Source organism: Vanessa tameamea, chromosome 11 (assembly GCF_037043105.1).
Source record: "Vanessa tameamea isolate UH-Manoa-2023 chromosome 11, ilVanTame1 primary haplotype, whole genome shotgun sequence".
NCBI classification, from domain to species: Eukaryota; Metazoa; Arthropoda; class Insecta; order Lepidoptera; family Nymphalidae; genus Vanessa; species Vanessa tameamea.
The window spans coordinates 5,642,735-5,670,107 of NC_087319.1; the positions used below are offsets into that span (position 1 = coordinate 5,642,735).

Here is a 27,373-nt window from a genome sequence, read left to right on the forward strand (position 1 = left end):
AAAAATTATTATGCATTTATTTGTAATACTTTTTTTATTGTAAAATATTTAATTAGAAATCCAATGGTTGTAAATAATACCCCATTTTAACCAGTTCATGTCGTACAAACCGAACAAGGGAACTGTTTGTGTGAAACGCATTGATATTAGGTTTCAGCTTTCATTGGTAGGAACCAACACAAGCACTCTCGAGGAAGATTAGTCACTCAGATCGTGAAAGTCTGCCAAATATTTTTTCTTGCAGTGTAGAATACATTACATCAACACAAAACAAACGGCTTGGCATAAATGCAAGTGATTGATAATTAAAATAAAAAATATATTTTCTTTACAGGTGCTTGGTTTAAACCAGCTCACTTTGGAGTGGTGGGTTCAAGCCCAGACAATCACCAATGATTTTTCATTTACCTTATTTTTAAGGAAAGCATCAACAACAGGAAACCTGCACGTGTCAAATGAAATTCCACATATGTCCACTAATCGTTGGATAAGTTCCAAGTTTTCTCCTCTTCAGGAGAAGTCTCATCTTATGGAACATTTTATAAAAATTGGACTTTACTAGCTGTTGATACCGAGGCTCGTTAATTAGAGTTAAATAATTTACACATGTATAATTTCAAACAAATTCGTAATAATATTTTTGCCGTGTCATCGGTACTTAATGTAAGATCACTTAACATTTATACAACCGTTGCAATGATAAAGTTACGGCTGAAACGGTTTATATAACCATTATGAAACATGAGGGATAATGTTTATTGGGTGAATGATTTACTAACGTCCCGTGGAGTATGACGTATTCGTTTGACAATTATATGGGACGAGTTCTTTTGCAATCTTGGTGGCTTGAGTTGGATTTTTTTATTAAAATATTTATTATAAAAACTCATTTTAGTTAAATTTATAATCAGCGCAACAAATACCTACTCGGTTGGCTTATATTTCGCTGTTGCGTATAACATTGAAAAAGGTAGACGGCTTTATGCAATGAGGTTTTAAGGTATAATATATATATATATATATATATATATATATATATTGATCAATCTGTGATCGTATATATTTTTGTTCTGAATTTGTTATGTAATACATTTATACGTTGATTATGATATTAAAAATGTTCACTTTTGTTCCAAATATTCATAAACTCAAGTAAGTAATAAAACAAGAAGTGAATACTAAATATATCTTATACTTGTCAATAGATCTTTGAAAGAATGTGTGTTGAAAAATGCGTATAAAAATTCTATAGATAACAAAAAAAAAAAACTTGTCATATGGAAGATTTTACAATTAGATGTACATTATAGGTGTATCATTTACATATGACAGGTTGCACACGGCTCATAAATTAGCAGGATCGGTGTTATAATGGAAATAAACTAAATCTATGTACATAATATATATATCTATATAATTATGTACATAGAAGTCTGGGGGCGGTCTGACGGAATTGAATCATGAAATACCGATGTTAGGAACAATGAACTATGCAGATGGTAGCTATCGTAGTCATTTTTATAGGGTTGGCAAATTAGACATTTAATTAAATAATCTATGGAATAAACAATAATATCTTACAATTATGTTTTTTAATCAGCTTTTAGAACTTTATAATGCTTATTTAGATGAGTTTATGGTTCAGAAAATTATTCAGGTATTTGTGAAATATATTATTTAAACCATATCTTTTTAACCATTTAGAGATGGGACTTATGTTCACGGTAACAACACGAACATAGTAGCTTAAGCCATTGTAACCGTAGATATTAACGTAAATATAAGCTATTCGGTAACCGATTTTCAGGATCTAGAAAGAGATATGTAGGCTTCTCTGTTAAGAAATTTTCAAAATAAGCTGTTTTTGTTTTTTTTTTTTAAGTTATACCGTTAGCATTGCTTCAATACCATGCTTATCTATACTAGTATTATAAGTGCAAAAGTAACTCTGTCTGTTGCTCTTTCACGGCCAATCCTCTGAACCGAATTTGATGAAATTTGGTATGAACCAAGCTTGATAGGCTTTTTTTACCAGACTAAAAGCCCTTGAAACGCAAGCGATGCCAAGGGCTAAAACCAGTATGAAATAAATTTAAAAAATTGAGAATGCACCTACGTTAGTGGAGACTTTATTTCTATCATATTTTTTGGCTTGGTCTGATTGTCCAGATTGGCTAAAACTTGATTGGTGTGTACATTGTACATATATATACATATAACAACAGATGAATTCAAAATAAAAATAAAAACGCAATTAGGTCATTGCTATGTGAGGCATTTATTGCAATTTATTTAATTTACCAAAAGTATTATTTTGGCCTTTATTCTTTTCTTAATTTTCACTGTCGCTATGTATTAAGTATCCGAATTATAATTTATTGTTATGAATTTCAGTTTCTTTGAATTTCGAACTTCGGAAGTCGAAAGGTACATTTTTAAAAAATAGTTTATTCATTTAAAATTAGAAGTCTAAAAAGTAAGAATACACGACGCATATACCTCACATATAATATACAAAAAGATAAACTATATTTTAACATTTAGCAATTATACAATGAGGCTTTACAGTTTTATTATAAAAATAATTGTGTAAAAGGTAAGGCCTAGATTGAAATTTAAAAAAATGTAATTTGTTCGACTACGGAGCAAATTTAGATAGAACAAATAAGGCGAACTTCTTTTATAAAAAATACTTTTTAATTTTTAATCTTTATTATGTTACAATGTTTTTAATACGGAACACGAAACTAATAAGTATTTCATAAATAGTTACTTGGGATATACCAATTACAACAAATCAGATTTATTAAACTTGTCTAAATACGCAAGGTGGCGTTGTTAGCCGCTGAAAAAAATGTATTAACAATGATAAAATATCCATTCACTTTTCTGTACGCCTTTAGATAAAGATCAGGTATATTTCAAGCGATACACCGAGTACGTCCAGTCAAGTCTGGAACAGCGGGGCACTGCTACCAACAGTTATATAATAAAAAATATGCTGGTTCGCCGTGTAATGTAAACAACTAATTAATTTCGACTTATTCTAATTTTTTGCGTCAACCCTATTTAGTACGCACTGTCGGCGGTCTTATGCGCCTTGCACAGTACCGCGGAATGTCAGTATTGTTATAAACTATATTTCGTTTACGAAGGATCATGTGACCGTTATTTCAAAAACTTATGAACTCAAACACTTTAACGTTGAATATTTTACGGTTACATTCACTCGAGTAGATTAAATACAGTATTAAAATTACCTCACTAAGCCTCGAAATATAAATCCAAACGAGCAATTTCTAAATAAACATTAAAACCAATCGAACCGATACATAACATGTCCTATAATTTTCGCAAACAGCAAAATAATTCTCTCTAAATTAGCGAAGAGACAGAGCGCATTCAATTTACGTTCAAACTGGACTCAGACAATACACCGACTACACGACTGCGCACTACCGCGCATTACGCATTCCCTACACGATCGCATCTCAGACACGAGTCAGTAACGAACGCTAAGTACTCCACACAGTCCAATGCCTACTTACAAACTATATCTCTCAACACCATAACACAAACTAGACGCAATGGATATGTAACAACGAGCTTTTCACAATCTGCAATAAAGAAAGCAGCATCACATGGCTGATAATTGTCGCTGGCCGGCGCAACCGTATCGCCCTAGATAAACGCATTTCCATCTTATTGTACGTTTCCAGATAGCCACCACAATGCACTTTGAATATTACTAATTAGGCCCGGCTTATGAGCCGGCCATTGTTGAAAGAATGAGATAGTTATCTGTTTGTCTGCAAATGAGATTTGCGATGCTTTGTCGGTTTGCTAAAATAAGCTTTGTTTCATGTGAAATATTATCTATAGCTTCTGTCTCACAATGAACCTTATTTACGTTCTTCGTTGTATCAGATGTAATAATTATTTTCTGCAATATTCCTTTATTTGAATTAGATTTAAAATGATACAATTTTTCTCTGAACTAACTACTCTGTTACACAACCAATCTGCGGTCAATAACAAGATTATTGACGTGGAAAAAGCTTAAAGCTTGTATAGATTATCAGGATATTGTGTAATAATATTTAGAAATTTGCGTTGAAGACATAGCTTATTCAAAAAAGATCTACCGCTAAAGAGCAATGGTTAGTATTGTTATGATTTGGTTTGAAGGGTTAGTGAGCCAGCGCAACTATAAGTACAAGGGACATAATATGTCAGTTCCCAAGATTGGTGGCGCATTGGCAATTTAAATAACGATTAAATTTCTTACAGCGCAAATGTCTAAGGGTACCGGTGACCACTCACCGTGTTATAATAAAAAAATCTAGAAATAGTTTACTGAATAAACTGTTCCTGACAGAACTAAACCCTACAAAGTTTGTAAATAATTATTCGCTTTCAAATGTTGACTTTTACCTTACAATGGTTAAGTCAAACGTAACGAAAATAAAACGCAAGCAATAAAAGAATTGTGCAATGTAATTGAGCTCTGGTTACACACAAACGATAAACTACATATTCAATTGAATAAAGATCATCAGAGCCAGCAATCCGCGCGTTCTTGGAGATAAAAAATTGAATCGGTACTAGTGGAGATACGTATGTATGTAAAGAAAAAGTCGTAAAAATTCAACACGGAGTTGTAAAATAATATTATCTTTACAAATATATTGTTATATTCGAATCGAGAGCCTGTGGGGTTTTGATAAACCAATATCTAAAAGAGAATTGATGCTATATAACAAGATAATATTCGCTTTAATACGCGTTTTTTTTAATATTCAATAAATGTTATAAAATGTATCATTTTAATAAAAACATATTCTAAAAGTTCGTTTATTTTATAATTTAATATAGGTAAATAATCATTTGGACGAAATGTATGTTACACTACGATTTTACACAACAATACTAACTATTGTTGTTTGGCGGTAAAATGAGTGGAAAATCTACCCAGAGCTTGCACAGAGTCACACCACCAAGTAAGTCGAATCAAAATCGTTTCAGTCATTCAGAGTTGATCTGAATCTTTGGTCAGATATTGGTCCAAAAAAGCAACAATCCTACTCCAAGTTATCTACTAGATAAAATCGCATCATGTGTTTATTGCACAATGAATTGTGCCGTTTTATGTTAATAACAAGTCACGTAGGCGGTAATGTCGAAACACTGACTAATCTGGCCGTGGGCCGGAGCAAAAAAAAATGCCAATTTTAAATTATACACGCTTCCCACATCTGAACCGAAATCACTTCTTTATCTATTTTTTATGCTTCTAGATTGTTAATTACTTAATTATTATGAAGTATCGATTTTATGTCAAATTTCGCCCACGTCACAAAATATACTCTTTGGATTCATTTTATCTAAACACAAGCTAAGCAGTTACAGCCGTGTTGTTGTATTTGTTTATGAATACACCAATGCGTCTTCGTTGTGTTTTGTTCCTTCGTAATATCTCTTTGTGACATTTACATATTTTTTGGACTTCTGCCTCATTAATTTAGCTAGAAAGAGTTATTTTTTCGAATTTGTCAACATATTAATATATTTATGTTATTTTTGTTATAGATTTTATAATTGAGCCATAATCATAATTTTTTTGATAGTTATAAGATGGTATATTAACTTCTCTAAATCCATAAATATTGATTCTGATATTTTTAAAACATTTTTAGAGCTTGTTTTTTAGTTTATTTATTATCAACGATTGCAATATTAGTTGACTAATTATTAATAAACAAAGAGAATTACAATATAATTATTAATGAAAAGTTTTTAATCAAGGTCAGGAGTCTTGAATTAGTTAATGAACTATATATGATTCTAATTTTAAATATTCTTGAAGTTTTGAGGATAGCGAATATTGCTGATGGCTTTTTCAACATCATATAGGAAAACTTGGACCACTAGCCTGACGCCTTCACCTTACTATGTTGTTTCATTATAATCATTATTAATTACTTACTATCCATTCGACTTTTTGCCACAGTAAAAAAGAGGTCATCACTAAAATCGGAAATAATTCTATAAAAAAAGAAACCACACTGGCCACGCAACCAACGTCACTTTAATTAGGCCCCGAAACGAGCGGATGATGTATGAGTTTAAAAAATTGTTTTAAAAATCTGAAACATCGAACTTAATGACTAGCATTGTGGACAGATGTTGCGGCATAACTTTCCAACGGTCGCGTGTTTCGTGGAAATGAAATTCGCGGGTAATTATCGCTTCTGTTCGTATTATTCTTCGGCACACTATACGTGTCAACGCCATAACTCACGGCTTAATAACACGCTGCATCGCCCTCTGCATTACTCCTGGGATGCGCGAGTGTAATATTTCAACGTGTGGTCTAAGTTGTAGAGTTTAGCGAAATAAAATTACAGAAACGTCCCCTACATTTCACATAGTTTATTATAGAAACATTATAATCAGAGGAATATTTAAACTAATTGGATATTTAATTTCATTTAGTTCGAGAAACCAAAAAAACGAATAATTTTCTGAACAAATATTTGTTCAGTCAGATCTATTCTCAGTAATGTTAACACGAAATTTCAATCACAAAATAAGAAAAGTATTTTTGCGTTAGGGTTTGGACTGCAAATTGTTTTCCGTTTGTCATCTATCACTTGTGTCGTAAATCATCACAACCGTTCATTAAGGTACGCGTTTCGGATAATTACGTGCTGATAAAGCAAATTGTCCGCGAATTACCATCGCTTGATGGATATCACCGGCGTCCCAGATACGAACTTCTTACTGACACTTTTATATGAAGATTCACAAGACAAGAGGTGAAATTATATGAGATCTTAAGAACTTTGATTATGTCCGCTAAATTTATTTTACCGTTGGGAATCTGTATATTTTGTTGAAGAGCTGATGTGTCTATTATTCGTGTGGTTAAATACAATTAGGTTTCTTTTATATTTTACGAGTATTTCATACAAAAGTACTTCATATTCGTTGTACATGGTTTTCTTTTAACGTAGATCTAAGTCCACAAGTGGGATAGATAATATTAATGATAATATGTTTACCTACATTAGAATAAAACGAAAAGTATATACTAGTACTATAAAATAGACTAGATGAAAATAAATTTACGTAAAATAATATCATTTTTTATAACGAAATTCGTTTACGCGGCTTACAATAGAGTGAACTCGTTTAAGGAAAAAGCGTTATGCCTGCTCCAGGCGATCTATCCTTCTCTTTCTCTCTGTCTCTTTCTATTGAATCTATTTGAATTCTATACGAAATCTATATGAAGTATAATTAAACTTGCCTTCTGTCATAGTTATAATTCACTTGACTTTTAATAACAATTTTAATTCTTGTCATGAAATTGTCAAACGTTGTTAATATATTTGATTTTATTGGTTGAGTAAAACATAATATATCTCGATAAATGCTAAATGATATAACCGTCACAGAATGAAATTCAACAAAAAAGGCAGCTGGCTGAAGAAACATTTAGCGTTTTAGTTTATATTATGTAAAATGACATGAATTCATAAAATACAAGAGTCACAATTATACTTAAAACATTTATATAAGCCATTAAGGTGGAGTTTAAAACAGTCTAGACACGCGGTAGCGTGTCAGCCAAGTTCAAGTAACAGAACTGGCGAGTTCATCAAAAGTGTAATATTACACACGGTGCTGCCGTGTGTAATATTACACTTTTGACCTCCTCATAACTCAAAAACTATTTGACATAAACGTGTCAAATTTGGTTCATATATTGAGACCCGCGAGATACAGATCCAGTGTTCCAAATTTCATAAACGCATCTCAAACGGTTATTTAGATATTAACGTCTAAAAATCGTCATTTTTATCACTGACTGACCTATAGATCAAAAATATAACCTACTTCCAGGTGACCTAGAAAGTTGAAATTTGGCATGCAGGTAGATAATTAGGCCAATACAAAGGAAATCAAAACTTATGACAGCCGGTCTTAATGTGGATTTTAAGGTCTTCACCGTGAATATATAACGAGTTGAATACCACCCTTACATTTTTTAAATCCAAATATTTCCGTTTTAGTACTGTCTGTGTAGAGTATAGTCGACTTTCGCATTTATTACGTTATTAACTGGCATTTAGCGCACATCAATGGTGCAAAATCATTATACTTTAAAAAATAATAATATTAAGCATTTCGGTACACGGCGCGCGATGCGACGCCGGAGCAGCGGGATAGGAGCGTTGCGATAAAACTTTGACGCGGACGAGTCCGAATTATTCCAATGCCTTCCGATGGAAGCTGCCTAGTCTATTCCTATTGCATATTTTTTGTTTGAGTATACTAGTATACAACAAAAAAATAGGTTTCGTGAGACTGTAGTAGAGTATGTATATCGTAACTGGGATGATTTAGGTATGTAGGTACTCTAGAGCTACAAACGGGGATCCTTATTGCTTGAAAGAACAGTATCGAGCAAACATGCTGATGTCAGCAAAGGACTGGTGAATGGGTCCAATGAAAAAAATAGAGAAGGTACATTGGGACGTCGACAACAGCAATAACGCATGTAAAATAACAATTCAATTTAAACATAATTTAATTTGCGAACTAGAAGTTTGGTTTTGACTTCTAGTTCGCAAATTCAGACCTTAGGCAACAATATATTATCCTAAGTTATAAGAAGAAATGATATTTTATGTAGTTATAAATAAATTTCAGGAAGGACCATTGAACTTGGCACCCATTTAGATCTCACTTCTTTTGTCGTTGTAGTCAACAACCAAGGTATATATCATAATATTGGACTTTGCTCTCATTTTTACATTTATGTTTTTGATGGGATATAATGTACATAATATGCTTTTATAAGTTTTATTTTTATATTAAACTGCATACATACTTCTTCCCGAACCATTAAAAATATATTGTTTTGATAATAACTAGCTCAAATGCAACGGGATCTTGCCTCTTCCTGGCGACGCTTTTTTATTATTTGAGGAAGGCAGACGAGCAAATGTGCAATCTGATTGCAAGTGGTAACCTTTGCCCATAAAAAATGGCACTTCAAGAAGTATAAATCACTTGGTGAAGCCAGCCAATCATGGAGTCTACCAGTATCTGTACATTTGTTTTATTATTTATATTTAAATATTCAAAACGAGCTGGTCGAGTGGCTAGAAAAATTGTCGTCGTCGAAAAAGTGGGATTCTTATTTTCAGAAATCCTTAACAATCATCATATATCAGGTCACACAAAATCCCCTCATGAATCCCCCCGTCCATTAGTAAAAACCGTATAAAAAATCCGATAGTTTTTGTATTTAGACAGACTGATTAGTGGGTAACGCTTGCGAAGATATGCTTATCGGTAAGAATCAAATTTGTTCGGTTAAAGAACTCATTTATAAAATACAATGCAAAATGCTACGTCAAAAACGTTTAGCGTAATGCGTCAGATTAGCGGAAAGTGTTATTAAATAAGATATTTAATAACGCGACCTTCATACAGGCGGACCGTTGTGTTTTCTCAATTACGCCCACTTTTCAATTATAGACTTAATAGTTCCTGTTTTTTATAAAGTTTCACATCGCCAAATGTAACTAACGTGGCACAAAGAGATCGCTATTTATTATTATTTATTGTTTATGTAGCTGAGCCGAGATGGCCCAGTGGTTAAAACGCATGCATATTAACTGATGATTGCGGGTTCAAACCCAAGTAAGCACTACTGAATTTTCATGTGCTTAATTTGTGTTTATAATTCATTTCGTGCTCGGCGGTGAAGGAAAACATAGCGAGCAAACCTACATATGTCTAATTTCAACGAAATTGCTACATGTGTATCCACCATCCCGCAATGGAGCAGCGTGGTGGAATATGCTCCAAGCCTTTTCCTCAAATTTACAGCCTGTTATTATATATGTTGTCTTCTTATATTTTGACTGAGACATAAAATTAGTAGAAGATAATTGCGGTGAATTTTGTATAGTTAATCATAATATAATTGTTAAACAATTATACTTATTTTCAACCAAATAAAGAAATATAAAATCAGTTCATATCCAAAAAAATAAGAGCAAAGAATTCACAACAATAGTTATGACGAGATCAGATATGTTTTAAATCTAGGTCTTTAATTAAAAATCTTGCAAAACCTTCCGTCGAGACCCTTGAACATTGAAAGCTGTAGAATGTTAAAATAATTTATAATAAAAATATTGATTTAGTTTTCTATTTAAATATTTTAAATCTGAATTCCTCTTGTTATTTTAGATTAACGAAGACAACCTTCATGCTAATCATTATTATGATAAGTTTATTAAGATTAATTAATAAAATATTTCATTATGAGTTTATTCATGTAATAAGCATTCCACTTAAATCATCTTGTGTGAACTTATAAGAAGTAATACAGTATGTAAACAGATCGGTTAGCTCGATAGAGAATTCATTCTATTATTTGTTTCTTACGGGCTAGCATCCTCCACCAGTGCGAAGTTACGACATACGAAGATGACACTCCTCGTGTATCTACCGGTACTGCACAACCACGTTGGCAATCTTCAGTATAGTGTTTATACTCATAAAATTACAAGAATTTTATGAGTATAAACACATAGTGTTTTCCAATTAAACATTACATTATTAAATCAGTAATTGAGTTAAATATTAGCTATTAAAACGGTATTAATTACACTGTTTCTCATTTAACATGTTTTTGTGTGACGATAAACCCGTTATTACCTATGATTTCTTTTGAAATATTCAAACTGTCAAAACAATGTAATATAGGCTTATAAAAAATAGTAATATTTAAATTCGTTAATTATGTTTATCGATACCAACTTACATAATATCGATTTTTGTAGATTTACATATTAAACTAAATATATTATTTTTCCTAAAGCTTTAAAGTTGTTTTTTAATTGTCACGTTTATTATACTAAAAGCCGAATATGAACCAAAATAACACCGATAAGGTCTTATTATACAATATTTACTTTAATGTAACCGCCAAAAATTGTAATACTTATAATATTTTCGTACTTTAACTAGTTGCGTCTCTCTCTGCTTTGAAGGAATATTTGGAGTTGGAAAGAGATACGTAATGTATGCAAAATAAAATGTAAAATTTTACGACATAATGGGCGATTGAATGGTTATGGAGTGAGAAGAGTTATAAGTTCACATAATGTCTTTACATTTAAAGTAATTATATACATATTATGTCCTTACATATGAAATTGGCGTTTTGTACGGGAGGAATATAAATTCATTTTATTTTTCAAAAAATATTTTTAATTAATCGAAGTATGCACCGATGTTATCTATGCACTTTTGTCATCTCTTCTTGAACGATGGGTATCGTTCAAGTTTTTCCCGATTTGCTTCAAGTGGATTAATACAGTTTTATCACTTACCCAGAAGCCTGCAGTTAGCCTCTGAAGTGCTTTGTGATTGATCCGCTTCCAAAATAGCCTTTAATTCTTCATTTTCCACTTTGGTCTCCGATAGTCCACGGGGTTGGTTTTGAAGTTAAACAAGTTAAAAAAAGAAAAAAAACGTTAAAACCAAAAAAGGATTTTTGCGTCACCAGCGCCCTACACATCAATAGTCCTTTGAGCTGTTTCTGCAGCACTGGTGCCACGGTAGAACTCGTACTTGTAAATAAACCAATATTTCATGTTTTCCATTGTGCGGTTATAAGCGACGCCAAAGAAAAAAATAATGAAGAAAAAACAAATGAATGACTTTCAAAACTCAAATATACCAGCTAAATTAATTCATATATTTGAATTTGGAATTCTTAACCAAAGACTAGATATTTCAAATCAAAGTGGTCAGTACTACAAAACGCTAATTTCATATGTATGGACCTAATATTAATTCAAAATTAAATCGATATCAAAGTTATCTATACTAATTAAGTATATAAATGAGGGAGAACGAATTAAGATCTTACTGAATTCATAATGAATGTTCAATTTTTGTAAATAGATCATTCGGTCGTATCTCTTACGAGTAGTGTTCGATGAAATGTTAAGTGAATATTACAAATATATAATTAACTTCCATCACATCAAGCATTAATACGATAAGAATCTAGCAATGAAATGAATATAAACAGAATTATACGTTTCGAAAATGACAAAAATATCCGTATACACACAGAGGGATAGGTAAGGATATAAAAAAAGGTAGAAAAAAAAATAAACACGGTGTTCCTTATCCAATAAAAATCAAGCAAATCGGTTTAATTTAGCGTGGATTAAAATATATATATCTTACCCCGACTTCAAAAAGGAAGATCTTATATTTTGTCATTTTGAAAAAAATGCTTAAAATTTCAGTATGATAATATTATGATGAAACTAAAAATACCATGCAAATCACAATAAAATCTAAGAACATATTTATTCCAAGCTATTTCTACTAACAAAGGTCCATACACACAGTCTAATAACGTCGGATCGTTTTTGGTTGTATAAAGTATCATTAAGCGAGCGGAGTCGCGGCGCACAATACAATTGCGGGCAGCATTGTGACAATGTTAATACAACTCTTATGATGATAAATGCATACGTTTTGTCGCTGTTGCTGTCGCGATGGTAGCGTCGACAGAAAAACATATTTTTTGTTGTTCTTTTTTATTTATACGACATAACGACGAATAAATTATATTCTCTGGATTATTTATGCACCCAAACTTAACTAAATCTAAATTAAAACTAAGTTTTCTTTATTTAACCAAAATCATAGGCGAGTGTCATTTGATTATAATATATCCAGTGTTAAAGAAGCCGTGCGGTGCGTGAAAACACAGAAAACTCTACATTTTATTTAATTTTTTTTCTTAATTTGGACGACAAATATTTTAATTTTAAAATTAATATTTTAAAATAACAGACATACCTTTAAGACATTAATATTATTGGTTAAATAATAATCATTACATTAATACACTTCATATTTAGTACACAAAAAATATTAAATAAATTAAATTACACTTAATTAAACTACAGCCCAGGTATAAAATAAGTATTTTATACCTGGGCTGTAGTTTGATTTGATTGACCGTAGAATTTTTTTAATTTGTTATGTTGACAGTACCCTCGTGCAGCGCTTCGTAGATTGTACAATATGGTTTTGGGGTTGACCACACTGTCCGAACTCGTCCATCATACAGAGTCAGGGATAGTGTTATGTAATATAAACAAATATATATATATTTTATTACTTTTTAAAATAGTAATGATATTATTTTATGATTGTAATATTAAATATTCCTTCTAAAGGAGAGCTGGCAATTACGTAGATGCTCAATATTCAAATTATATGAAAAAGTATTATATGTTGTAGTCAGAGTTTATCTATGATGTCAAAGCAGAGATAACCCAAAAATCTTCGAAAGAAACCTAGGACAATAACTTTGATCGTTGTTTCAGTTCCCGCTATGTTGAGAAATGTTAGTAGTCTTAACGCCAACGAGAACACGTAGATTGATTTATTTAACATTGCGTAATTAACTAACGTTCATTACGCAAATTATTTAAATTAGTTGCAGCTGTTAAATACATCTTTGAAATACATTAAAATAACGTTCAACGGATGTTTAAGAATTTTAATAACACGTACCGACTCTTTTCGATTTTATTGTATTAAAGGTGCTAAGCGTTAGGTTAGTGAGCCAGTGATATTACAGGCATAAGTTAGTTCCTATGCGCATTGACAGTCTAATGATTGGATTGCACTTGGTATTAGTCGTCTATGGACGAAGGTGACCAATAACAGTTGAGTAGCACATTTGTTGGTCTGCGTTCCTAAATTAGACAAGAAATCTTATAGGTTTTTCACTTGGTTGTAGGGATTTGTGCAAGCCCGTCTAGATAGGCAACCACTTATCAGATATTCTACCGAACAGAAATGCTTATTATTTTAGCCAATGTAACTTGTAACACAGACCCAAGGGACATTACACGTCAGCTTCAAAGTTTGGCGGCGCATTGGCGCCAATATCTATGGGCGGTTGGCAACACTTACTATCAGGTGATCCATTTGCCCATCCACGTACCAATATTTAAAAAAAATATTTTACTAAGAATCTTTTAAAGAATTATTTTTGCCTTATATTGGTGTGTAGTATTTCTTTAGCATTGATCCATTGATATATCCATTTCCGACGACCGTTTTTTACTATTACAATATTGTTGATAAAGAAAAATATTATGTTTGATGTTTTGATTTAATTTATGAAAGTAATAATACATGACCAGATAAATGAACCCAAGACCTCGGGTATTGCACTTTTATAAGCTAGCTATACATGTTCATAGCATATGGCTCTTGTTTTTAATCATCATTACATAGTCAAAGTCGCTTACCGCTGTCTGTCCCTGTGTAGGCTTAGATCTTTAAAATTACCCAACGGATTTTGATGCGTTTATTTTAATATATAGTTTGATTCGAGAGAAGTTTTATATGTATAATACATGCTCAATAGTAGAGAAACAGTGGCATATAATTTTAGAGGATTGTATATGTCGTAAATCCCCCTACCAGATAGACCAAAATAATGTACTACAATATGATGGTATATCTCTATCTCTTAGGGATAACCAATAATAACCATTTTTTATCCTTTACTTGCACAATACAAAATATGCTAACCTGTAGATACCGCTTGTAATAGAAAAAACGACATTAATAGTTATTTGACGTTTTAGGATAAAAGTTATCGTTGACAGACGTCCAGCAAGGGCAATATTTTATCACTACATATGGAAGCTAGGGTCGGTGGTGCACCTGCAAACATAAATGTTAGTTAAGCGCCGTTGACCTGAGATGGAAATAGATGGGCGAATGACTTCGAGTTACTTAATTTTGCATTCAGATATCCGATATGTTAATCGCCTGACAGACCGTTTTGTCTTTTTTTATTATCTGTATTTACGCAGCGACTAAGTATTAATGTTGAATTATTGTATAAAAAATCATTGTCGGTAGAATCTCGCATTTTTATTTCCAGACTAAAATAAAAAATATATATATACTGGACTAAAGCACACTTTTTTAATGTGTTATTGCTGAAGAAACATGGAATTAGATTAAGACCACAAAAAAAAAAAAAACTCATTCAAACACAGCTCTACAAAATTACTTGATTATTGCTAAAATCTATAATTTATGTCAATTTTTTTTACCATTACAATATATGTATTTAAAAAAGTGAATACGAATGAAGTATTTAGTAAAAAATAGGCATATTGATATAAGGTTAAGATAAGTCCTAGTACAAAAATAAATCGCAGTTGTAAACAAACCATTACGTGTCTCGTTAATGCTAATAGCTGCTAATAAGCTTGTATTTGTAATATCCGTTCCTGTTTGCGTGTCATTTTACTATCAAAGTAATAAGAATAATGTAGAATTTCCATTGACGAACCGAATTCCGTAAATATTTGCTTTCGATGCTTATGCGTATTTCGAAATATCAATTGCTTTAAAAAATATCATAAGTATTTTTCTGTCAGGTAAAGCGTTCTCTCTTTTCGATGAGTTCAGCCTGTTCCACTATAGTTTTGTAGACATACATATGAATGCGTTTTAGTATTCTATCATTAGCCTATGAAACTTGAACAGTCAGTGGAACATCTCGGCCGAGATATAAACAAAAATGTAGCATATGAAAACGCAGGGTTTTCCTCGATTCGCAACCGTGATCTTCTGTTAAAGTCCACGAGCTATATCCGCTGGGCCACTCAGCTTTTAATAACAATTGTATACATTAAATTGTTTTGTGTTTCATATTACGACATAAAATACCAAAATCTCAGAGAAATGATACACGTTATATATTCAAAATGATTTTGGGCGAAACAATTGATCGTATTATACGCCGGTAACAAAAGTGAAATATTTTTAAGCAATGGTTTTGTTTTATTTTCTATTTCAGTGGACTTAGTATTTGTCGATTTCTTGGCAAGATATACATACATGTATAAATGTAATTATACTTTACTGATATACTCTGTAATTAAAATGGTGGAAAAGAGTAACCGAGTTTCTTGCCGGTTCTTCTCGGTAGAATCTAATTTCGATAACAGTGGTAGCTTTATATTTAATTCAAAATTGTTAGAGGATAATTTAAAAATGCTTTTATGAGCATACTTAAATAAAGAATATTTCGATTTTTAGTTTTATCAACAAAATTAACGACTAACGTCCTGGTGCACATAACGATATATTACAAAGTATTATTTGTATATAAAATTGTTATTTAATCAGATTTATTTGAGTGCGATATAAAAATATATAAAAAATAAATCTTCTTTTACCTGCACATTCTCCTCTTTTGTTCGTCATCTGATTTCACATCCATCTCCCTCATATCCCTCCTCATACACTCCAACCATATCTTCATAGGTATATAAAAATAAACATACCTAATATTAAGTATTGTAATACCTTAATGTTATTAAAGTTTAAAGCTCGATTATGTTGAAATTACATATTCAAGACTAAAATATTAAACAAAAAATACAATCCATTAAACTGTTATTCATTTCTGATCTAATTATTTTCCATAGTGCATGTATTTTTATCGAGATATATAAATAATAATTATGCAATCGAATTATAAACGATAAAAAAGATTGATCTAGCTCTACAAACTTAATATTCATATATGAAAACAAGTCCTGATTGAACTAGTTCAGATATTCTTATATAAGACATTTGCCGTGATTTTACTTGCACTATTTTTGTACGTGACAATACTATTGACAGATATTGATGCGAAAAAAAAAAAAAAAAATATTCTGTACTCCTTACATATATTTTTAATCTTACATTTAGAACTCTGTCAAATTTGTGTCAGACCATGTAGCTCCCTTCGTTATATATTATTTACAACAAGACAGTTGTGTGGTGTGTACAAAATCAAAACGAAAGTATTATTTATTCAAACGGGCTCCATATGAGCACTTTGAATCGTCATGTTACATAATTAAATTGGATTTGGGTGTAAAGCAGTCATTCCGAACGGTTCGTTAACCGTTCAGAGGAAATGGGTCCTACAAATTTAGTAGCTACTATTTTTCTCAAATGCATAGTCAACTATAAAATATGAAATCCATAAATACGAACTCCAAGCTTTTTATCATCGAAAACATATTATTGTATATGTGCAATAAAAGATTCACGTGATAGAATTATATGTTCTGTTTTGACTATGGAACTCTGATAATCCAATATGTCTAGTTAGTGGCGACCCTGCTCGTATGTCCTTGCACGTTTATTTGAATAGATTAGATGAAGTTGACTTAGCTTTAATTCAAAATTAAGGTTAAGACTAGACTTTAATGGCAATTAATCTGATTCGTGGCAATGATATGTTTTTTTTTCTTTTGAATTTCAAAGACTGGAAATTTTGAATTAAGAACTAATACAGAACCATTTTTAGTTTTTTGATAGTTTTTAACGTAATAATTTGATAGTTTATCCTGTATTATATTAATTGTTCATTATTGTGTATGTTAAAAATGTTTGAAAAATAATTAGTTACAATTTCTTATTATTTATGTTATAAAAATGTTCTAATAGTTTTGATGGTGTTTCCAGGTCGGTATTACAAGTATTTCGTCAAAAGGTTAGTCAGTGCATGTGTGTGTTTCTTCTAAAGAGAGTTATAGTTTTTAGACACTAGCGACTGCCTGTAAAGGTTGTTTATGGGGTGGTTAGTTAAACAATGCCGTGTCTTCTTCTTTCGAATGTCAAATCAACAATAAATTGACAAATGGGCGTCCATAAGATCTTAGTGCATGAAGGTTAGACTCAATAGTTCTATGGTTTATTCGTCGACATGAAATTCGCTAGGGCAAGCCCTGATTGCTTTGCCTATTGTCGTGTTCTAACGTAAACCCTTTTATTGGAGATTAAAATATATTAAATACTAAAAAAATAATCTTATTAAGACCTGTTTTTCGAATGAGTATATAAAAATAAGTATATGTATTTGCAATGTGATTTTTTTATTTTTTTTTATGTTATCGGTAGGTGGACGAGCAAATGACCTGATGGTAAGTGGCCACCACCACCCATAGACAATGGCGTTGTAAGAAATATTAAGCATTCCTTACATCACCAATGCGCCAACAACCTTGGGAACTAAGATGTTATGTCCCTTGTGCCTGTAGTTACACTGGCTCACTCATCCTTCAAACCGAAACACAACAATACTGAGTACTGCTGTTTGGCGGTAGAATATTTAATGAGTGGGTGGTATCTACCCAGACGGGCTTGCACAAAGCCCTACCACCAAGTGAATGAGTTTTTTATAATAATTTATACGTATTTAAAACAAAGTACACCCTTTAATACAAGTATTTACCTTTTTTAATATTCATCAGAACGAAGTTTAAAAGTGACATGGTTCTCTATTGCATTGCTCGTCCATGGTTGACACAATTTTAAAAATGTTCACGTTTCGCCCACGTGCTTAACGCATCGTTTTCTATTGTATCAGAAATTGGGATAAATTATGTAATTTGTAATGTACATTTTGTAATATGAAACTTTACATCTTTCAAGTTGTTTCTAATTCTGAACTATTCTGAATTCTGAGCCCAGTGATAGCCAATGGATAACGAGGGTAAACAAATCGATCAGTCATTATACATACATTATGTATACATTTCTGGTATTCAAATTATATTATTATCGTGATTTGCCGGATAAGGAACCGCATAAAATACCAGGATGGAGACTTCGTACCTAAATTGTATTTCATTGATATGCGTAAGGAATATTTTTATTAGGAACTAGCTGAACCTGCGGGTTTATCCGCGCGAAATTTATAAAACAAACTTCCAACTTTTAGGGTTGAGTTTCGTAAAATCCGTTAGCTCATGTCTACACCCTATAAGGAACCTACCTGCCAAATTTCAAGTTTATAGGTATTATAGTATTTCGGTGTATTACGGTATTTCGGTTTTATATAATAGATTTATTGATACTCAAAAATCAATTTTAGATAAATTCTTAGATATGAGAATAATAAAAAAAGATTTGTATATTTGATATATCTTTTCTTTTACATGGTTAACGTATTGTGTTTTGTGACGACTAAGAGACAGTTTTTGATTTATATTAAAGTGATCCTGAAGCCAACACGTTCAAATCAGGATTCAAATTCAGGTCAAACGAATTATTTTTATCGAATCAAGAAATTCTCAGTAGATTTGAGTTCATAAGTTTTGTAGTCCCTTGCTATATTATTACTTGCGTAGTTGGCTCGTCCTTGAATTTCGCCGTCCTTACCGAAATTCTGTAAGGTGACTTTCATTTATCAACTGTCAAACACGAGATAGACCGAATACCTATTCAATGGATACGTACTTACTACTTTTGTTAACTACTTTGTCTTGATTTGATTATTGAGTCATGCCACCATTGCATGCACTTTTACTAGAGATTTCATACAAACTTTACATATTTTATTATTTTTTTATGTCTACTGATATCGACGTAGTTGCAGTATAATGTATCGACATAATGTTAATAAAAATATTGTTTCTCTTATATTAAGCGATTTAATTCTTTTTTAGCACTGAGAGTATTCTGTTCGCTTTATCGAAATAACAATCTTATGATAAGATACTTAAGAACTATTCGCAATTGTACATCGTGATGTACTTTTACATTCTTATACGTATATGTTAGCGAATTATACTTACATATACCGAGTGTAAGCTACGGAGCAACCTGTATAAACATTACTTTTGAATTATAACACTTATTGCAAGGGTCTTAAGGGCGCCGCTAACCCGTTGCTGTTTAAAATGCGCAGTTAATGAAGCCGACCAAGGTCCGCAATTATCGCAACTGGGTCGCTAGGACCGGTTGCGCACATGACTGATAAGCATTGCCTCCGAAAATACGTTGCATCGATGATGAAAAAACTGTTGTAGATGAGGGTTAAATTCAATTACGATTCTTTTTTTGAAAATTACCTACGTATATTGGGTCTGTCACGTCATTCGCCACTTGTTGTCTAATATACGTTAAAAACATAAATTGTGATTTAAAACAAAATAGGTATGTACCTAACGTTTTAGTGTAATTTGAAATTTAATGTAATCTCATATATGTAGTATAATACTTTCCTTAAATTTAAAGCCAGGTAGAAATATATTTTTTTGTCACTTGTCAAAAGTTTTCTTAAGTAGAATTTAAATAATAAAAAGTTTCAATACGTCAATTTTTTCTTAATAGTCGCCAGGTTGTATTTTATTTTGACCATTTAAGACTAATTACTGAATTCGTAAGCATTCATCTTCGTTAAAAGCTCGGACACACATCTGTCTACTTGAAATGCGTCTGATTTGTGGTAGAATTTCTTACCAAATACTCTGAAATTTAGTTTTGCTTAAGTGACAGAGAATAATTTACCGCTTAATTTGTATGTAATCTAATTAAGATATATCGGGGCTAAAATGCGTCAGGGAGTGCCAACAATACTGGAAAATATTTCTGCACTAGCGACCCAACCCTGAATCGCTCGGCTGAATTCATTAATCATATTTATAATATTGGTTTTATTTGATTGACTTCGAAACAGTAAGGCTGATGATCATAAAAAGTTAGTATATTACTATCACTTTATATATCAGTATCAGTAGTTTTTCTAAATAATCCACACTCTAGTAACTCGCTGCTAATTGCTAATGGCATGGTGGCAAGAGTTTTACTAGTACACTGAAAAGACTGAATTGTCAAAATATATTTATGAGTATGTGATAATGCTTATTTAAATACTAACACATAATAAATAATATCAAACTAATCAAAGTGACGGAACCTAACCCTAAGAAATCCGTAGGACTTTTTACAAATCAATTACTTGGTCCGGTCGATTAAAACGTGTAAAGTCTATCGGGTTTCGCCAGTGATATTTTTGGTATTTTTTAATTTCTGTTTTTCCCAAGTCAATACAATATCTATTTAAAAAGCATTTAGACGACAAAGCTAAAAAGCTAAAAAATATTTTTGAGTCTATATAACAATGTATGTGATATTAGTTTGAAAACAGAAATAAATAAATTTTAAATGAATTCTGTTGATCTGTTTAAAATTTGAAATATAAGGATATACATAAAATTTACGATTTATACAAAATCACTTTTATAACACGTACCTAAATTATATAATAAATAATCATTTATTTTCTAGACAATTTTTCGACTGTATAAAATAAGGTCTGTATAATTTGCACACTGTTAAGTGTAGTAATTTTTTTACAATTATTTCCTTATAAATCTTATGTATATATATATTCATAATATATAAATTAATTCGTTTAGTTAATTTGTATACATTATTAACTAGATATACAGTCTGTTGAGGTATGTTATTAACATTAATTGTTTAACAATCATAATCAATTCTAGAACATTTTATTTCACTATTAATATTCAAATATAAAAGAATATTATATGTAACATCAATACTTTATAATAAATATAATTTTATGCCTTGCACTAATGTTAAAAGAGGATGGATCGCAAATAACCCTTATATCTCTAACTTTAAAGTATAATTTTGTTTGAAGCTTCCTTAACAATTAATAACATTACGTTTGTATTTCTTTTAAACAGGATCTGGAAGAAAATGGGGGAGGCAAAGGAAAATGCAAGGTAAGTTTATGTTAATTGTAATTAATAATGTTCAAGACTACGATTCCATTTCGTTAATTTACATACGATGTTACTGTTTTGATAATATGGATGGTACCGAAATACCAGTAAATCTTCATCTTGTAATTTGTCTTTATTGATAAATCTATACTAATCATCATTCTCCTGCCCTTATCCCAATTTTACTTGGAGTCGGTGCAGCATGTCTTCTTCCTCCATACTTCTCTGCCGGACGTCATCTCACAAGTAACATTCTTTCTAACCATATCGTCGTTCTTTCTTAATCCATCCATCGTTTCTTTGGTCGTCTTCTACATCTATATCCATCCACATCCATGCTCAAGACCATCCCCACAACTTGGTCCTCATTCCTCACTTCAATCTTTACTACTATAGTTTGTTATAATGCGAAGGTAACTTCGTTTGTTTGCTTTGACGGCCAAACCACTGAATCGACTTTGACGAACACTTATATGAAGCAAGCTTGAACTCCAGGGAAGGTCATAGGCTACTTATTTATACGTAAAATCTTACGACCAACCCCTAAAACAGGGCGAAGCCACATCCTACAACTAATCTTTGGAAGATTACTCTTTAGATATATTAAATATTTAGTAGTACATAGTTCTTCATAAATGTGCATTATTGTTACATTATACGTTATAAGATTTGTAGTTTATCTAATTATACCGTTTTGATTATGTTAAAATAATAATAATACCTACGTACAATATACATTGTACATAGTTTTATTTGTCGCATTGTTTTAGAACAATTTAAAATTTTACAAAAATGAAACATATCGCTGTTGAATACTTTCTAATAAATATGTTATATTTCAAGGCCGAACAAATACATTAATATACATACATATATACTCCTAGAGATTTCTTCGTTTATATGTAGTACATAATTATGTACATCCTGTATATTTTCTCAACCTATAAGCCAACAGTCGTTAGAATATACGCAACATAATATATATATTTGCTACGATAAAATAAACTATGTTTCCACGATACTATGTATTTCAATAAACAATAGTATGAGAATAACTCAGATCTATTGCGTACTATAGTAGCGAGCTATCAACAAGCTGTAGATTGTGACGAGCTTGTGGCCAAGAAAAGTGCGGAAGGTGCTTTATATATAATTTAAGAAACTTGATAGTTTTTTCCATTGAATATGTATATATATATATATATATATATATATATATATATATATATATATATTCCGATAAATGTAGATGTCAACTCAATGTATTCCGTATTTCTCACGTTGAGATAGTCCCAGGATCAATCCTGATCCATTGTGTTTTTGACAACAGACTGATGAATGTCGATGTAAATCAAAAGCACACCTTAAAAAAAGTAATTTACTTAGTTACAAAACTTATAATATTCAAAATAAAATACACATAAGTTGGAATCCCGCCATTTTTCCGGGCTGACAGGCATTTCTCCATTTCATACGCGTCAGATAGCGCGTGGTTCATTGGAACAATTTACTGTGATGTTTATATTGTTTATGGGCGAGCGGCTGCACATATTCGGGTGATCGGATTATCGTGATTGCGAGATCACTGCGACTCCATTGCGGCAAATGTTTGCTAGATGTGTACAAAAGATATGTTTTTATAAAGTTCATAGGTTGCCGAGTAAATGTTACTTGTATGTTTTCTGTTTTGAGTTTGTTCACTTATAGCGGAATTGATCTATAAATTATCAATGTTTTGATAAGTGATACTTTTTATTACTAGACATTATTAATATTGAGAATTTTAAGATAAGCACATATATAATATTCAATTCAAATTAGAGCAGCGTGGTGAAATCAGTTTCAAACCTTCTCAGGAGGCGATGGAGCTGTTGTCTAGCTTTGGAACATTTACTTTTAATTACACATTAAGATTTCTTATAAATTAACTGATTGTCTGATATTGAGAAGAAATGCTAAGAATATCAACAGTGCCTGTTTTTCATTAAATTACGTCATTCCAACTCTGAGAACTAAGATATTATGTTCCTGTTATAAAGTGTTAGTAGTGCTAGTGAGTTCACTCAATCTTTAAACAGAAGCATCGTCGCACAGTGTATTTCTTGTGGCGATAGAGCAACTGATCAATGGGTGATTAGTAGGTGGCTCCTTTGATGTACTTGTACAAACCTAATAAGTAACCACATGTGATGAAATACACAACCAAAAGAGTCAGGAGGAAAATGAATCATTAAATATCCAAAGAATACCCCAAGACATTTATTTAGTTACGTACGGAATATTACATTACATAAATATAATAAATTTTGCCAATTTACATTGTAATATTTGTTCAAACAGTAACTGGCATCTTAACAATAAAAATATATAAATCATATAAATTACAGGACTAATACGGTCAAGTATCTTTCCTATGTAAGGAAATTTGCCAACTTCTCTGTTCTGGTGTAATTAACTTAAGTTGTTAACAAAGATTGATACACAGATCTGTAATTGTTGCTCAGTTTTTGAAGAATTGCAATTTGCAATTTATTTATAATGATTTCATACTAAACAAAGAGTCGTAGTCGACGATAATATTTTTAAACAGAATTAAAAACATTGTTGTCGATAAATAAAATATATAACTAATTCTCAACTCGACGGCAAATAAATTCGCAACTTATTAGCGACAAACGGAGTCGACACGTGTAAGTTTTTTCTGAACAGAATATAACTGTTCAAGTAAAAAGCGTAGCTTGTCCTCAGTTAATTGCATAAATAATTCACGCGAGGGTGATCTTCAGCCATCATCAATAACGAGGCGTCATACAATCTGTTTTATGTGTCAACACTCAAGTTTTACGTAATATTCTTGTTTTATACGATACTTGAAAATAATGTTGTGCGAAGATCGTTACGATCTGATGTGTCCACGGCTTTATTCGATCGGAATGCGGAGGTGTTTTTTTTTTCATTATTCCCTGGGTACTTTTACCCCATAAGTCGTTTCAAATACATTTTCGCGTAACGCTACTGCAACTTCGTTCTGTTCTAGAAATGTTTAATTATTACTTTACTAAAAGTTATCTGTATCAGTAATAGCATTGACTTAATTAACTAAACAAGACATTTAAACAAAATGAGTTGTTTGATTTACATTACATACTGATAATAGAATATTTAGGATTTTTAAGATGTGAGAGTGATGTATATATGTGTGCATCAGTAGAACAAAATATTGAATTTTACTGCATATCAAAAGTACTTTTGGTCTTACGGTAATTTAAACCACGTAATCACTTTTCAATTTCTGTTTCACATATATTAGAGAAATCCGGGCAAGTTAATCATTAGTTATAATATCAGCGGGAAGATTTCAAGAAAATTCCTGTAATTGGACATTAAATATAAAAAAAATAATAATAAAAGTTTAAATAAAAATCGTAAAACCTCAAAGGTAAAATCGAAGTTCTACTTAAATTCTATACTCTTAAATAAAGTAGCTATATTCATAAAATTAAATAAAAATACTAATTAAGACGCTTTGAATATTCGTTGAATATTTTTCACGTAGAGTGAATAGTCTTGTATTGTAATTAAATTTAACGTAGTCTATAATTAGCGGTGTTTAGTGTTAAATAATATTTTTATGTAAAATACAAAAGCAGATGGGCTTGTACTGATGTGTGGTTGATTGTGCGCGGCACTGCACGTTCACTTTTTTTTAATTTGGTACCTATCTTTGACCAAGGTAAATTACTGTCAGAAATAATAATTCAAAATTCCATTATTAAAACGACTGTCAATCATTGTATTTGCAATGTAAAGACGTAAACGCAAATTTTTTTCTTGAATTCGATATATTAAAAGGTCGAGTTTGTCCGTCTATGCGTGTATATAAATTACCAAAGGGCTTATAAAAATCGATTGGCAGTTTTACTTTGTATTATTGCTGATAAATGACAATATACAGAATTAAAAAAAATGCAATAATAGTTTCTTAATTTAAGATCTAGAAGCCGCGGTATGGAATATGTGTTCTTTTGGTGATTAAAATAATAGAAAACAGAGTCTAAAGCTATTATGTGAAAGAAAAATTACATCATTAATTATTAAGTGATATTTTAATTACAACTTTTCGACACACGTTGAGAGTGATAAATTATTTTTTTTACATGATTTGAAATTCCTTTTAGCGCGAACGTTTTCTAAGCAAGGAATTCGCATAAACCAATATATCACTATTTTTTTCTTTTTATAATTTAATTGGTAAAGGAGGCAAGGTGCATTTGAATGAATAAATTTAGAAGATATGCCAGGTATAAACAAACACACGTTGGATAATTGGTGAATATTATAGCTAGGCGCGTCGTAATGTGTACCCGCGTTAAACAAACACCTTTCAGTAACGACATTATTTTGGTATAATTATAGACTTGGCAACATATGAAGTTGCAATTTAAGGATTGTCATAATGAACAAAGTTAACATACTTATATTATTAATTTAAAATTTTAATTATAAATGGGATAAGGATTCTTAGAGAGGGTTAGCTGGAGGCAGACGACTGGCTGCTAAAATGATGTAATGTTGTAGGGAAGAGGAATATGTGGAGCTTCCGGCCGAATGCCATAAAACTTACTAAAACCAGCGATAACATTATCTAATGACTCGGCTTAAACCTTCGTTGATGGTTGGGTCTATCAGTATCGATCGATTAGTCGTTATCTGTCGGCGGGTTTAGGTTGCGTTCTCCTGAAAGACACCGGACACCGACACTATTCCATCAGACTGAGAATTGAAGAGCTCCTGCAAATGAGCCAATCTCCGTTGAGTATGGTCTCTGTTATTGAATGCGGGCAGGGCGTCGTATAAGTTTCCCTACTATATTGTTTTAGATTAAGATATACATTAAAACAAGATAGAATACTAGTTAAATGTATTTTAATATATACTCCTATCAGATTCAATTGGGATCCATTACATACCAATTTTTTTAATAGTCAATAATATAAGCCAAAAATACACATTATGTCATTCCTCGGAATTAGCTCGCATCAAAATGTTCTGCCTTCGTGTGTCATTTTAATCTTATGCATATATTTTCGGTGTTAACATAACGGTAGCCCGTCCGTCTGTCACGGAGATACATCTCCGCAATTAATCAGTCTTATCATTGGACCTCGGCAGATGTGCTTTTATGAGACTCAATATTGTGAACCTTAGAACAAGGGGTTAATATAAATGGCATCTGGGGGTGGCATAAATATCAGATATACGCAATTGATTCCCAGAAACTTCACCTTTCAAATGTCATTCATTTTATAGAATATACATCTCCCATAACAAGCGTTACATATATGATTTTTGAGATTAAAACATAAAACAATTCACACACAAGAAATACGTCATATGTTCCATTAAGACACGTTGAATGTCCTGTGAAATTCGACATATTATTCCAAAATATGTACATATAGTGTTAAATTATTTGTCAATCTTTTCGAAAACAACTACAGTTATCGTTGAATATGTATTTAAAAAATTCGTGTTAAGAGGTGTCGAAAAACTCAAGGGTAAATTACATTAATTTAAATTATTAAGTAAAGTCTTTTACGTAAGATCTTAATTAATTGGCAAGAGGGATTGTTTTTTTTTTTTAAATTACGCATAACGTTGAAAGCGAGCTGTTATCGCGA

At 31.4% G+C, this 27,373-nt stretch overlaps 2 protein-coding genes across 3 annotated transcripts in view; one reads left to right on the forward strand and one right to left on the reverse strand.

Annotated features, from left to right (window-relative positions):
• LOC113400854 (cytochrome c oxidase assembly factor 5) overlaps window positions 1-27,373 on the reverse strand; it is a 390,179-nt gene that overhangs the window by 145,004 nt on the left and 217,802 nt on the right. The window lies entirely within an intron of this gene.
• The window catches only part of LOC113400839 (serum response factor homolog), a 224,792-nt gene that overhangs the window by 54,206 nt on the left and 143,213 nt on the right, over window positions 1-27,373 (forward strand). The window contains exon 3 of one of the 2 annotated variants that reach the window (XM_064216255.1): window positions 21,654-21,692. The exons of the other annotated variant lie outside the window; for it this stretch is intronic. Within the exon in view, the coding sequence (XP_064072325.1) occupies window positions 21,654-21,692 (39 nt within the window). The remainder of the gene's footprint in view (window positions 1-21,653; window positions 21,693-27,373) is intronic. 2 annotated transcript variants of the gene reach the window in all.